This window comes from Ranitomeya imitator, chromosome 5, assembly GCF_032444005.1.
Source record: "Ranitomeya imitator isolate aRanImi1 chromosome 5, aRanImi1.pri, whole genome shotgun sequence".
NCBI lineage: Eukaryota > Metazoa > Chordata > Amphibia > Anura > Dendrobatidae > Ranitomeya > Ranitomeya imitator.
The window spans coordinates 68,722,640-68,738,748 of record NC_091286.1 but is presented as its reverse complement, the minus strand read 5'-3'; the positions used below and the strand labels follow the sequence as shown (position 1 = coordinate 68,738,748).

Here is a 16,109-nt window from a genome sequence, read left to right as displayed (position 1 = left end):
ACGCAGGTTTAGGTGCGTTTTTGGTGCGGATTTGGTGCAAATAATGATACATGCGCTTTTGCTGCCTATTTTCAACACCCATTCAAGCCAATGGGTGAAAAATGCTGCAAAAACACTGAAGACACAAAAAACCAATGTGTGTGCATGAGATTTCTGAAATATCATAGGCTTTGCTGGTACTGTAAAAAGCAGCTGAAAATTAGCATAAAAAAAGCAACAAAAAAGCCCAGTGTGAACGTACCCTTATACTTTACCCACTTATACATGTCAATCATGATACTGCAGTGCATGGATCACCTCTTACCTGCATGCACCAGCACAAACCCAGCTCGCTTTCCCTTCTGGATTTTACTCGAGTCTACTTCTTTGGTTGGGTCAGTCTCTTTATTACTAGAAACTGGAGATGATTTAGAAGGCAGTGGTTCTGATGTGCTTACAGCCTTCTCCATAATGGCACCACAAGGTTCGCATTGCTGTCCTGGAAAGAAACATCCCCAAAACTAAGAGTTAGAATAGTAAATTATATATCACAAACAACAGAAAACAGAAGACTACGGTCCTGATTGACATTTAGCACACCAGTCCAGATGGAGCAAGAGGCGTGAACCAAAAATATATTTTCTAAAAACTGTAATTTTTATTAAAATTTAAAAAAAATTTACAATCAGAAATTAGACAAAACAATCACAATTTGGCTTACAAATTAAAAGATCAGAAAGAATTGAGGACAATTAGAATGATCTCTTGGAAGATGTTCCCCCAGAGGCATCAAAATATATTATGCTATAGAACAGAAAAAGACAAAGTCCAACTGCAGTTCTAAATGATGCCAAGTTAAGATGACTCCATCCCCATACTCGTATTACAATTCTTAGAAAACCAAAATACTAAATAAGATGTGACCTACACCTAGGGAAGGGCAGAAGAAACCTGTTCAAAAACCAACATGCTGCTAACTTGTTTTGGGCCCTAAAATAGTCCCAGGGAGCCCAGACTCAATTCTCAATTCTGTCGAAACTCAAATTTAATAAGGCTGTTATGTGCTTGATCCTGTGGATGTCGGCTACTCTATCCAAAGCCTTCTGATAAGAGAGGGGGAGTAGTCTGTCTCCAATGACGTTCAATCAAACATCTAGCTGCTGTCAACATATGTAACAGCAGTCTGGTCGAATTCCTCCTCATCCCTCTTGGTGGAAACATTTAGTAGGTATATGGCAGGGTCCAGCTCAACCTCCACATAAAAACCTTTTGTATTAAGGTTTTCATCTTTTCCCAAAATCCAGCCAGCCCATGGCAAGACAAGAAAATGTGGAACTGAGAACCCGATGCTGAGCAACAACACCAACAAATATTTGGGAGCTGGTGGTTCAGTCTATGAAGGAGCTCCGGAGTGTGATACTAAAACATCAAAATTTTATATTGGTATACCTTATAAAGGGTGCAGATACTGGATTCGGACACCTTCTCCCATATATTCTGCCAGCATTGGGAAGACAACGTCCTTCCCAGCAGATACTCCCATCTAACCATATGTTTCAAGGGGGGGGGGAAGGGTGTCAGTACAAGGACGACCCAAGGTCCTGTGAAAATCTGATATTAACCCTTTAGTTGATGTGCCTTTCTTACAAAGCCTCTCAAATTTCGTTTGTTGAGAAACCTTCAATGAGCCATGTAGCGAAGACGCCAGGTGCTTAATCTGCATGAATTGGAAGAACTATCTATTAGTTATAGCAAATTTAGATTTTATATAAAAATCTGTGCCTTCCCGACATGTGACGCAGCATATGCGTCATGGTGGGATTGCGTTCTTGCGGGCCGGGTGACCGGGTCACTGAAAGGTCACCCGACCCGCAGGTACAGGAGGACTTGTACTTCACCCCAGGGATGGTGGCTTTGCCCCCCCCTCCCGTGGCTACAATCGCTCTGATTGGCTGTTGAAGGTGAAACAGTCAATCAGAGGAATTGTAATATTTCACCAATGAAACTTGGTGGAATACTACAATCCGGCCATGGCCAATGCTGCAATATCATCGGCCACGGCTGGAGACAGCGATCTGCCACCGACTGATGGTGGCGCCGCTATCAGTCTTTCCTCCCCTCCGTTCTATCCTCCGCTGCACTTGTCTTCCCCCTGTTCTGTCCTCGGCTCCCCCGTGGTCCGATCCCACCCCCGGGTCCCGGTGTCCGTCCGTCTTTCCCCATGGGTGCTGCCATCTTCCAAAATGGCACGCGCATGCGCAGTGCCCCCACCGAATCTGCCGGCCGGCAGATTAATTAATTCATTCCAGGTAAAAATAGTAAATAAACCCACCTTTATCACCCCATAGGTAGGAAAAATGAAATAAAGAAAATATATTTATTTTTCCACTAGGGTTAGGGTTAGAATTAGAGTTGGAATTAGAGTTTGGGTTGGAATTAGGGTTAAGATTAAGGTTAGGGGTGTTTTGGGGTTAGGGTTGTCATTAGGTTTGGGATTCGTGTTGGAGTTATAATTGAGTGGTTTCCACTGTTTAGGTACATAAGGGGCTCTCCAAACGCGACATGGCGCCACCATTGATTCCAGTCAATCTTGCGTTCAAAAAGTCAAATGGTGCTCCCTCCCTTCCGAGCCCCGACGTATGCCCAAACAGTGGTTTACCCCAACATATAGGGCATCAGCGTACTCAGGAAAAATTGCTCAACAACTTTAGGGGTCTAATTTCTCCTGTTATCCTTGGGAAAATAAAAAAATGGGGGCTAAAAAAATAATTTTTGTGAAAAAAAAAAAAATTATTTTCACGGCTCTGCGTTATAAAATTCTGTGTAGCACTTGGGGGTTTAAAGTACTCACCACACATCTAGATAAGTTCCTTGGGGGGGTCTAGTTTCCAAAATGGAGTCACTTGTTGGGAGTTTCTAATGTTTAGGCACATCATGGGCTCGGCAAACGTAACATGACACCCGCAGACCATTCCATCAAAGTTGGCATTTCAAAACATCATTACTTCCCTTCCGAGCCCCGACGTGTGTCCAAACAGTGGTTCCCCCCACATATCAGGTATCAGCGTACTCAGGACAAACTGGACAACAACTTTTTGGGTCCAATTTCTCCTGTTACCCTTGTGAAAATAAAAAAATTTGCGGGCTAAAAATAATTTTTTGAGGAAAAAAAATGATTTTTTATTTTCACGGCTCTGCGTTATAAACTTCTGTGAAGCACTTTGGGGTTCAAAGTGCTCACCACATATCTAGACAAGTTCCCTGGGGGTCTAGTTTCCAAAATGGGGTCACTTGTGGGGGAGCTGCAATGTTTAGGCACACAGGGGCTCTCCATACGCGACACGGTGTCCGCTAACGATTGGAGCTAATTTTCCATTCAAAAAGTCAAATGGCGCTCCTTCCCTTCCAAGCCCTGCCATATGCCCAAAGAGTGGTTTATGACCACATATGAGGTATCGGTGTACTCAGGAGAAATTGCCCAACAAATTTTAGGATCCATTTTATCCTGTTGCCCATGTGAAAATGAAAAAATTGAGGCTAAAAGAAAATTTTTGTGAAACAAAAGTCCTTTTTCATTTTTATGGATCAATTTGTGAAGCACCTGGGGGTTCAAAGTGCTCACTACGCATCTAGATAAGTTCTTTGGGGGGTCGTCTAGTTTCCAAAATGGGGTCAATTGTGGGGGAGCTCCAAGGTTTAGGCACACAGGGGCTCTCCGAACACGACATGGTGTCCGTTAACGATTGGAGCTAATTTTCCATTCAAAAAGTCAAATGGAGCTCCTTCGCTTCCAAACCCTGCTGTGCACCCAAACAGTGGCTCCCCCCCCCCCCCCCCACATATGGGGTTTCAGCATACTCAGGACAAATTGGTCAACTTTTGGGGTCAACTTTCTCCTTTTACCCTTGGAAAAGAAAAAAATTGTTGCTAAAAGATCATTTTTGTGACTAAAAAGTTAAATGTTCATTTTTTCCCTTCCATGTTGCTTCTGCTGCTGTGAAACACCTGAAGGGTTAATAAACTTCTTGAATGTGGTTTTGATCAGCTTGAGGGTTGCAGTTTATAGAATGGTGTCACTTTTGGGTATTTTCAGCCATATAGACCCCTCAAACTGACTTCAAATGTAAAAAAAATGGTTTTGTAAATTTTGTTGTAAAAATGAGAATCGATGGTCAACTTTTAACCCTTATAACGTCCTAACAGAAAAAAAATTGTTTCCAAAATTGTGCTGATGCATACATGTGGAAAATGTTATTTATTACCTATTTTGTGTCACATACCTCTCTGGGTTAACAGAATAAAAATTCAAAATTTAAAAATTGCGATATTTTCAAAATTGTTGCCAAATTTCCGATTTTTTTCACAAATAAACGCAAAAATTATTGACCTAAATTTACCACTAACATGAAGCCCAATATGTCACGAAAAAAACATTCTCAAAATCGCTAGGAACCTTTGAAGCGTTCCTGAGTTATTACCTCATAAAGGGACACTGGTCAGAATTGAAAAATGGCCAGGTCATTAAGGTCAAAATAGGCTGGCTTATGAAGGGGTTAAGCCACTTACTAAATAAAAATAATTATTCACCACGCCTTTCATAAAAAAAACTTTATTTAGCCGCCTTTACAAACATGCAGCAGCTCCTTATTGCTTCAGCATATATGTAAATAACACCAATAGTAATACCATTAGATATTCATGTTAGCCACTTGCTCTGTAACAGAACCGCAGAAAAGGCTATATAAAAAAGGGAGAGAAAGACAGCTGATTACGGTAATCTCCACCAACCATGTTGATATACCAACTATTGGATATTTTCCAGCAGCCAAGAACAAAATGTGGTGATACTAAAGGGCCCAGATGCGTATAAATCAAATAGAAAACTATTTTTTGGTCAGCATTATCCGTATAATCCGTATAGATCTGATCGTACAGCCACTGATGACCTTTGATTATAAAGAATCTGATATTTTTCGGGGTTGCCTGAACGAACAACCAATTTTAAACAGATTTCTTCTTGTAGAAGCAAGGTACCGTATATAAAATGTATTGTTTTCTCCTAAAATTCGATTTACCTCTCGATTTACCATTACATTTTTATAAAAGTGAATTGCAGGTTTAGATACTCCTAATCTTCATATTTAGCAAAGATCTTAGAAGGTGAACACAACTTTCTTTGGTATTGTCATGTGGACGCAGTTACCCTCGCCTCGCTGATATTTCTTGTACTGGTTGCACATGTGCAAACACAAGGCTATCATAACCAAATATATCTCCCCAAACCATTTATCAGTTGATCCACCATATTTAAAGGGCTTTCCCTCAACGTGATGTCCCTAAATGTTAAGGTTGATCGGTTCTTATATGTAATACGGTGATTCTCCGAGTTGCTTTAAAATAATATCACCGACCTTGTATCTTAACCTTGACTCTTTTCTGTCACCTGCCCTGACCCCAACTTCTTGGAATGTTTCATGGGTCACATCTCAACTACTTATATGATTCAAAGAAATGTCAGCTCTTGCTAACGAAGATCACTTTGAGGATGTGTCCTGTGGAAACCCTGCACTAAAGTCCAGATTCTTGTACAAAGGTTAATGAGTGAAATAGCTTGCAACAGAATGGGATTCCTTAGTCGCCACTCTTCAGTTTAGCCCCAAGAGAAATCTCTGGAAGCCTAAGGAGTCCACAACTCCTGGTTAGGCCTAATGTCAATCTTTTTTTACCTAAGTAAACAAGACATTGATATGGCTTCAAAATTATTGTAAAGAAAAGAAACTATTTATAAAATGTTCTTTAACCCAGATACTCAATTCATGAATACATTTATGAAATATCTGGTTTTGGATTTCCCTTCTTATTCTTCTGTTCTCTTACCAGAAACACTGGGCTGTAAAGTAGCTTTTAACGTCACAGTCTCCAGTTCCCGAATGAATAGTTCCAAGACAAATTGTTGGTAAGGCAATGACTCCGCCATGTTAATTCCCGGGTTTTGAAGTTGGATTTTCCATCCTAGACTTTTTTCTTTCTTTTGGGGAGGTCAATACATTGGTTTGACTTAACATTTATTTTTTTTTTTTTTACTGGCGGTAGAAGTAACCTAATGTGCATTTTGGTTTTGGTACAGTTCTGCTTGCCAGTCTTTTTTGATACCTAGGTTACTGCCCTACCCTATATATTTTAGAACAGCCAGTTCAAACAGTAGGAAACCTCTTTTTCACTGCCTAAGCAGAAATTGCTTCCTCTGTTCCTTTCATTTCTTCCTTAAGAGGTATAATTTCTTTACAGATTTTTCTCTTCATCATATTTTGTGACACCTACTTAATCTTCAACCTCACAAATATTAGATTACTTCATTATTTATTTCACACTCACATCTTAATCCAGTTCCAGTATTCATTTTTTTGAGATCTCACGAAGCAATTAAAAAAAAAAAGTGTAGGTGGCATATAGCAGTACGTGAATTGTCCAGTACAGGACATGACTATCACAGTCAGTGACTGTCACATACCGAAAGTCACAGTTTCAGCCAAAATAAACTTAGACTGGCTTGGGACCATGGACTGGCAGCACTGACGCCACAAAGGATTAGAAGGTGTGCAAATATTTTTTTACAAAACTTGGCTAACTCCTTTAAGTATTAATTAGCAGGCCTGAATAAACCAAGAGCCAGGCTCCAGACCGATGCACCAAATGAAAGAGAATTTCCACTGTAGCCATCTAGAGGCGGCACAGGAAAGGCATTTTTTTACCTTAACACTACCTCAAAGGCTCCCGGCCAACTAATGTAGATCTCCCAAGAAGAATCAGCACCTTCCGTGAGCCAGTACGTCAGCCAGAGCCCTATTCTGTACTGATTAAGAGCAAAACACTGAAAAAGACATATGCCAAAACATTTCTCTGAATAATGAGATACACCCAGTTAGGTTTCGAAGGCTTTAAAAGTAACATTACCCCATTAATGACACAAACGCTGGAAGATGAGGTGGGCGTAAAGCCGCGCTGCCAGAGAGAGATGCAATACATAATATGAAACCAAATGAAATCTAGTTGCGGCTTTAGTCGTCAACGCATTTCAAGGTAATCCAACCTCTTCATCAGGACAAACCACAAGATTGTGGTTTGTCCTGATGAAGAGGTTGGATTACGTTGAAACGCATCAACTAATACAACAGCAACTACACTCCATTTGGTTTCCTATTGTGCATCATATATCTGGTAGCTCGGCTTTACACCCACCTCATCTTCCACCAAGTGTGTCATATCGATTTGGTGGTGCTGCACCAGCCTTTTACAAGTTTTATATAGTGGTTGTGACTGTCACAAGCCTTCCAGGAGAGCATACTCCGATTTCATCTATTCCCGGTTTACCGAGTAAGACCCTATTGCGCTTTTTAGTCTTTCCAGTTTTCTATTTATTACCCCCTTTAAGATGCAGCCGATTTGGGATGTTTTGATGCAGCCCCATTTTTTTTCAAATAAGGCATGTGCCAGTTTATAAGAGAAAAACTTTGGAATCATTTCACTAATTAATGGGGTGCTCATAAGTTTGAAAGTATCCCCTATCCAGGGAATAATGGATAACTTTTCAATTGCTGAGATCTCAATCTGTGCACGCGCCGCCACGCTGGCCATTTTTCTGGAGGCCACAGCAGAGGCAATGGAGGTACGGGGGCTCCTTTCACAAAATGCCTCCGCACCACCGGGCACTGATGAACTAGCCACACCAGCCTGGGATGGGATTTCCCAGAGGCCTCAGCATCGAGGAAATAGATGTGCGGGGCCTCCAGGCTTTCACAAAATGTTGAGGGAGCCCCGTCAAATTTGCCGCACCAGTCTGGGTCATATTATTGCCGGACCACCGAACACCCCCATGAACCTACTCCACCAGCGCTGCCGATCCCCCCCTCCCCCAGGGTAAGCTGAATTCAGACTGTAAGATGGACCCCCATTTGGCACATTAATTTCTCCCCCCCCCCCCCCCATTTTCCTTCTGTAAATTTGGGGTGCGTCTTATGGTTCGGTGCATCTTACAGTCGAAAAATAAAAGGTAAATAATGAGGTATTTGTCATTATTTAGGCCAAAATGTAGCTCACAACCCACGTCACAGGTCCTCATTATCTTGCAAGTCCTATACTAAACCCTTCTCTAAATAAAAAAAAATTCACTGAAAGAGGTAAATAAAATTAACAATGTCACTGAGCGAGAAAAAACAACCATACTTGCAATATCACGTCCTGAAACAAACGCACAAACAGGATACAGCGGGTCTCCCGAAGATAATAGCAGGAGCAGCTATCTCAGTGATATTGGTAATTTTCTTTTCCTCTTGCAGTGAATTTTTTGAATATAGAGAAGGGTTTAGTGTAGGACTCAAGATAATGAGAACCCGTGACAAGGGTTGCAAGCTTATGAATTTTGGCCCAAATAATGACAAATATCTCATTCATTATTTACATCTTTTTTTTTTGCTGGGAGCAGAAAGGGTCTTTCCAGTGGTGATGTGTGGTGTCTAGCCCATGGGTGCACATATGGTATTGGTAGCCCGCCTGATGTAATAGGAGGGGCATCTGTAATAGGCTGCTATACGGATAGAGGTGCATCTCACGTAATAGTGTGAACGACACCCTATGCAGACATGTGCAATTCTAATACTAGGCAGCCGCCCCATGGATGTTTGGTGGGTTAGTAAGTGGCTTGTTTTCAGTATTTTGCATCTGTGCTGCCCATGCTTTTATCTTGGGGGGCACGTTGCATCCTGTTTGTGCATTTGAGTCAGGACATGATTGTTGTGAATTCTGTGGCAGAGCTCCCTCCTGTGGTCACAAGTGGTACTTCGGCTGATTCTCTCTATGAGCTTCCGTTGGTGGAGGAGAGTGGTACTGCGGCTTCTGAGTTTCCTTCCTCAGGTGTTGTGGTGAAGTCGTTAGGTGCTGCTCTATTTAACTCCACCTAGTGCTTTGATCCTGGCCTCCAGTCAATGTTCTAGTATAGGACTTGCTTCCTCCTGGATCGTTCCTGTGGCCTGCTGCTCTGCATAGCTAAGTTCCGCTTTTGTTATTTTTGTTTGCTGTTTTTTTCTGTCCAGCTTGCTTGTTTGTTTTTCTTGCTTGCTGGAAGCTCTGGGACGCAGAGGGTGTACCTCCGTGCCGTTAGTCGGTACGGAGGGTCTTTTTGCCCCCTTTGCGTGGTTATTTGTAGGGTTTTGTGTTGACCGCAAAGTTACCTTTCCTATCCTCGCTCTGTTCAGAAAGTCGGGCCTCACTTTGCTAAATCTATTTCATCTCTACGTTTGTCTTTTCATCTTATCTCACAGTCATTATATGTGGGGGCTGCCTTTTCCTTTGGGGTATTTCTCTGAGGCAAGGTAGGCTTATTTTCTTTCTTCAGGCTAGCTAGTTTCTCAGGCTGTGCCGAGTTGCATAGGGAGCGTTAGGCGCAATCCACGGCTGCTTCTAGTGTGGTTGGAGAGGATTAGGGATTGCGGTCAGCAGAGTTCCCACGTCTCAGAGCTTGTTCTGTTTTTGGGTTTTTGTCAGGTCACTGTATGTGCTCTGACTTCTATGTCCATTGTGGTACTGAATTACCTTATCATAACACATGATATTGCAAGTATGGTTGTTTTTTCTCTCTCACTGATATTGCTGTGCTGATAAGGCTTCCCCCCCGCCCCCCCCCCCCCCGCAGTACCCTAATGCTGTATGGAGGTGGGATGTATACCGAAGCAACACAAATCACCATATCAAATACCCTACATGTCAGATATACAAACATATTAACATATATTATTAAATGAGACTGTTGATTGAATCAGTATAGACATCCCTCTAGAATATGATGAGAATATAGTAATAACTTGCCTGCTTCCACCTCTTATTCACTAAGGATGTTCTCTCTTTTGTAAGGTGTGTTTCCTGAAGACATATTATAGCAGGGTTATAGAATTTAATATACTGAAAATTGCAGCTCTTTTTACCCCTTCTGGGAGACCTCTAACATTCCAATTTAAAATTTCAATTGTTCTTCTGATGTCAAAAGATTTACTGAGGATCCCACTATCTATTCAACTGCTTGGTATATTTTTAAATTTAAATTATACAATGTTTTGTACTGAAATATGGCAAAGAGTGGGATAAAACAAAGTCCCCACAACTCATCCCCTCTCTCCCCTATCCCACATAAAATGGAAGAAATACAATTTCCCTCTCCTGTTGAGAGCGCAGGCGAATCCACTCCAAGCGTGGATTAAAAAACTCCCATCTTATATCAAAAGTGTACAAGAAGGCATCCCATTCTTACATTCCCCCTCTGCTACTATCTTATTAAGAAGTTTAACATCGAGTTTAGAACAAATGAACAATATTTTTCAACAAGATGACTATTCTTGGTAGAATATTAGATATGATCATAGGGTAACAATTGGACAAATAACCCGTATTTTGCTGTATTCACAAGTGAAGAGATTTCCCCCACTAAAAGAAAAAAAGAAAAAGAAAAAAGAAAAAGAAAAAAAAACGCAGGGCCGTTATATAGTCTTCTGGCAATCCTCATTTCCGGATCTGTTGAATTTACGTGGCTGCCATACGTAGCTGTCTTTGGTGCTGATCCAGCCATTTCATGACCTCCTCTGCTCCTGAAAAGAAATGTGATTCATCTAAAGAAACAACTCTCAGTCTTGTCGGATACAACATAAAATAATACATGCTTAGGTTCCTCAATCGCTTTTTAATTTGAGTGAATTTCATCCTCTGTTTCTGAACTTCCATGGAGAAATCCGGAAAAATGGATTCTTCGTTTATAAACAGGTCCTGTATGTCTCTCGCACATCTTAAAATGGTATCATGATCTCTGTAGTGCAGAATCCTGCTTAACATTGGATGAGGGGATTGTCCAGGGGGTAAGAGTCTTGAAGGAACCCTGTGCGCTCCTTCAATAGCTAATAAAGGTGTGAGGACATCAGTTCCGGACATACTTTTAAAGGGAACCTGTCACCCCGTTTTTTGAGATTGAGCTATAAATACTGTTAAATAGGGCCTGCGCTGTGTGTTCCTATAGTGTATGTAGTGTACCCCGATTCCCCACCTATGCTGAGATATAACTTACCAAAGTCGCCGTTTTCGCCTGTCAATCAGGCTGGTCAGGTCGGGAGGGCGTGGTGACATCGCTGGTTCTTCCTCAGCTTTACGTTGGTGGCGTAGTGGCGAACAAGCAGCGCGCGATCTGCGCTGTAATCCCTTGCATCGGTGGGGGCGGCCATCTTCCTGGGGCCGCGCGTGCGCAGATCGAGTGCTCTGCTGCACGGGGCTTCAGGAAAATGGCCGCGGGATGCCGCGCGTGCGCATTAGAGATCGTGGCGGCCATTTTCCCAAAGCCGAGTTTGCATCTCGGCTTTGGGAAAATGGCCGCCGCGATCTCTAATGCGCACGCGCGGCATCCCGCGGCCATTTTCCTGAAGCCCCGTGCAGCAGAGCACTCGATCTGCGCACGCGCGGCCCCAGGAAGATGGCCGCCCCCACCGATGCAAGGGATTACAGCGCAGATCGCGCGCTGCTTGTTCACCACTACGCCACTACGCCACCAACGTAAAGCTGAGGAAGAACCAGCGATGTCACCACGCCCTCCCGACCTGACCAGCCTGATTGACAGGCGAAAACGGCGACTTTGGTAAGTTATATCTCAGCATAGGTGGGGAATCAGGGTACACTACATACACTATAGGAACACACAGCGCAGGCCCTATTTAACAGTATTTATAGCTCAATCTCAAAAAACGGGGTGACAGGTTCCCTTTAAGCCAGTTTTCCATAAATTCAGTGAGAGTATTCCCTTCTATTTTTTCCAGAATTCCTATTATTCTTAGGTTATTTTTTGTCATACTGTTTTCTAGGTGGTCTGTCATAGCAACCATTACAGATATACGTTGGACAGACCTGGTGTGGACCCTTTTCACAATCAGGATATCGTCTTCATTAGTGCTCAATCTCTCCTCCAGAGCATCAGTTCTCTCAATAACCCCCTTCATCTCAGACATGTCCTCTTCCAAACTATCCATGTCTTGGGTCAGTATAGTTAATGTGGACGTACAAAAAGCCACCACAGAGAATACATCTTTGGTTGTTGGCTCAAGTGAATCCTCTGCAGCCTGCGCTAGCTTTGGATTTATTCTTGACCCCAAATCAACATCGTCAGCATCACCAGACGCCAGCTGTCATTCGACAGCAGTCTGGGAAGAGCTCTGTAAAGTCCTCCACCCCTTCAGAAGTGGGTGAAGAATATCCCGGCTCTTAAGGACTTGCCTGGCAGTGGTGGCTTGTGCAAAGTGCGTCCGAGACTGCGCTTTTGCTGTTCAGATGAGAGTCCCTACAGAGTAGCTATTCCTGTGCATAACAGTTAAAGTTAAGAGAACCATTCTTTTCTCAAGTGGCCTATGCATTAGATAAAAAAATAAAATAACACAAATCACTAATTTTAAAAACCTGCACCCCTTAGCCCTAAAATCACACACAATCAATGGTGGGCTGACCGTGTATGGAGGGGGCTTCAGGATCTGAGCTCCCTCCATACACTGTAGATTGTAGGTATCCTATATAGCCGTTGTATGTGTCCAACAGTAGCAGACAGAGAAGACCTCCGATCGCTGCGGTTAACTATTTAAATGCCACAGTCAGAGGCGTTTAAGTGAAGCGATTGCCAGTATATGCATGTATAGGCTTCCAGTGGGTCCCCAGAACGTAATTGCAGAACACCTATAGGTTAGCATGGCAGCTTTGGTTCGGCTGAAAGCCTCCATAGCTGCCATCTTGTTACTCCTGTAAAGCTCCATTGGGAGACTGAAGTTTTAACTATTTAATACAATGCTGTGCTAAATCAGTATATAGTATAAAAAGAAATGGTCAATCACAAGCACAAGTTAAAATCCCTTAAATCGGTGTAAAAAAAAAAAAATTTGTAAAAACTTAAAACAAAACAAAGGTATATACACACACATGCATATCACACCTCTTTTCTCCATTAAAAATAGATTAAGAAATTTACAAAAAAAACAAGTAGCACATTTCTATCACCACAACCGTAAAAGCCCTGTCCATGTCAGTATAAAATTAATTAACCCATACAGTAAATGCTGGAAAGAGAAATAAGTAACAATGCAAGAAGTGGCTTTTTGGGCACCACACCTCCCCAAAACAATACATCAAAATGCTGTGCCACAAATAAGTATTGACAAAACCGCCAGTTGGGGGCACAAATAAAAATAAAGTTTCAGGTCTCAAAAAAGAAAAACAAAACTGAGTTTAAGTGATGGAAAAAAAAAAAAAGTTATCTATACAAATTTGGTATCTCCATAATCGCAATGACCTGGAGATTCAGGTTTCCAGACCATTATTGCCATACTATGGCAAAACAAAAGAACCAAACAATGTCAGTTTTACATTTTATTTATTTATTTTTCACCATTTCCTCACTGTCTCAATTTTTTGCAGTATTGCAGTATTGTGCATGGCAAAATGGGTGGTGTCAATCAATACTACATTTAAGGAAATGTATTGTTGAATTGTTATGCAAATGAGCTGCCAGTGTAGTGGGCCAGCGCTGCACTTACAGGTCTGCTGACCCTCCTCCCTGCCCATCGCCTGCTTTCTATCACCGATTGTCAGGTCACTCTACTTTCAATCATGTCTCTCCCACCTCAGATCTAGTGCAAGTGCCGTCATGCACAGTAAGGTCCCGATGAAGGAGACTGCAGATGCCGCCAGACATTGACAAAGTTTTCTCAAGAAATACATGTGTGACAGTACAGTGATACGAAATTTATAGTTTTAGGTTTCACTATGTTGGCACACTAAAAGCACAAAAAATATTGTTATATTCTAAAATTCAAAACGTATGTTTTTTTTTTCTGATGTAACCATATGAAGGCTTACTTTGTAATCTGTGTTGTTGCAGTTCTTCTTATTTATAGTATTCTGTGAGACTAATAACTCCTTTGTTACTTCTTATATTTTTATGGTACATGCATATGTTGAAAATTTGCCAGTGGAATATTCTGAGCAGATTCTGCATCTCTTGGCAGAAAACGCAGGTAAAAATCCACGCGGATTTGACGCTTTTCTGATGCGGATTTTCATGTGTTTTTTTCACGCGGATTTGTATGCTCTCTTTTTTTAAGCTAAATAAAGATCTATTATTTAACAACAAAAAAAAAGACTTGTGATGTCATTTCTTACCAAACCTCTTAATTTACATACTCCACTGAAGAATAATGTTTACCCACACAGATAGATGGATGATACATAGATCTAAAGATAGATAATAGATTGAGCTATAAATAAATCTATAGATAAATATAAGTAAGAGAGAGAGATAGATCTATAGATAGAGAAGATAATAGATATATAGATCTATAGATGAGAGATAGATCTATAAATGGATAGAAAGATCTATAGATAGATCTATCTATAGATAGAAAGTTCTTTTTTTCTGGCCATTTTGAGAGTTTAATGGAACCAACAAATGTAATGCTCCAGATTCTCAACTTGCTCAAAGGTAGGTCAGGTTTACAGGTTCTCTAATCAGCCAAACTGTTTTCAGCTGTGCTAACATGCACAAGGGTTTTCAAGGGTATTCTAACCATCCATTAGCCTTCTTACACAGTTAGCAAACACAAAGTACCATAAGAACACTGGAGTGATGGTTGTTGAAAGTGGGCCGCTATACACCTATGAAGATATTGCATTACAAACCAGACGTTTGCAGCTAAAATAGTCATTTACCACATTAACAATGTATAGAGAGTGTTTCTGAATCATTTAATGTTAGCTTCATTGGAAAAAACTGTGCTTTTCTTTCAAAAATAAGGAAATTTCTAAGTGACCCTAAACTTTTCAACGGTAGTGTATATTTATAGAAAGATGGATAGATAATACCAAGCCCGATGTTTAGTAATAAACATAATAAAATGGTACACAAAGAGTTAAATAAAGACACACACACAGAATCTGCATTAGGCCGGGGTTACACTTGCGAGAAACTCGCACGAGTCTCGCACCTCAACACCCGCCACAGCCGCCGGCACTCGGACTGGAGCGTTCAGCTACATAGAAATACATGCAGCCGCACATTCCGGTCCCGAGTGTCGGTGTCAGTGCCAAGTATTCAGGTGCGAGTTTCTCGCAAGTGTGACCCCGGCCTTAAATGCAGTATCTGTTTAATTTAAAAAAAAGAAAAAAAAACTTGGAAAAAAAACTGCATGGGCTCTTGCGCAATTTTCTGCACCAGAGAGGGAAAGCCAGCGACTGGGGGCCGATGTTTATAGTCTGGGAAGGGGTTAATACCCTTGGATCTTCCCAGGCTATGAATATCAGCCTGCAGCTGTATATTTAGCCTTTACTGGCTATTAAAATAGGAGGACCCCCCCACAAAAAAAAGCCACGTGGGGGTCACCTATAACTAATAGCCAGAAAAGGCTATGCAGACAGCTGTGGGCTGATATTCATAGCCTAGGAAGGAGCCATGGATAATGGGCCCCCTCGGCTACAAACACCAGTTCACAGCCGACCCAGAAATGGCGCATCTCTAAGATGTGCCAATTCCGGCACTTATCCTCTCTCTTCCCACTGCCCTGTAGCTGTGGCATATGGGGTAATAGTTGGGGGTTGATGCCTCCTTTGAATTGTAAGGTAACATCAAGCTGACTTAGTAATGGGGAGGCGTCAATAAGATACCTATTCATTACTAATCCTATAGTTGTGAAAGGGTTAAATAAACACACAGCCAGAATAAAGTATTTTAATGAAATAAAACACAACAGTTTTGCCATCTTTATTGTTCTGCCAATCCATGCGACGCCCTCGATCTCCTGCAAAAACTGAAAAAAATAACACACCAACACAAATATTCCCTGGTCCGACACAATCCATTTAATAACAAGTGTCCCACGACAATCTCCCCTATAGAGCTGTCACATCAGGAGATGTGACTGCTCTATAGGCCTCCAGTGACACACTGACAGGAGACAATGGCTCCTGCAGTGTTATCACTGAGGGTTCAATGGGTTCTCACATTACGGCACTGCTGCGTGACAATATGAACTCTGCGCTCACAGTGGCGGAGGATTATAAAAGAGAGAGAT

General features: G+C 41.7%; 1 protein-coding gene across 3 annotated transcripts in view; it reads right to left on the bottom strand.

The window, feature by feature from the left end:
- Positions 1 to 16,109, bottom strand: part of TASP1 (taspase 1) — a 215,769-nt gene that overhangs the window by 188,977 nt on the left and 10,683 nt on the right. For 2 of the 3 annotated variants that reach the window (XM_069768773.1, XM_069768772.1), the window contains exon 3: positions 305 to 478. In XM_069768773.1, coding sequence (XP_069624874.1) covers positions 305 to 449 — 145 coding nt within the window. In that variant the 5' untranslated portion in view covers positions 450 to 478. Of the gene's footprint in view, positions 1 to 304; positions 479 to 16,109 lie in introns of those variants that run through there. The other variant, XM_069768774.1, reaches the window with a different exon arrangement.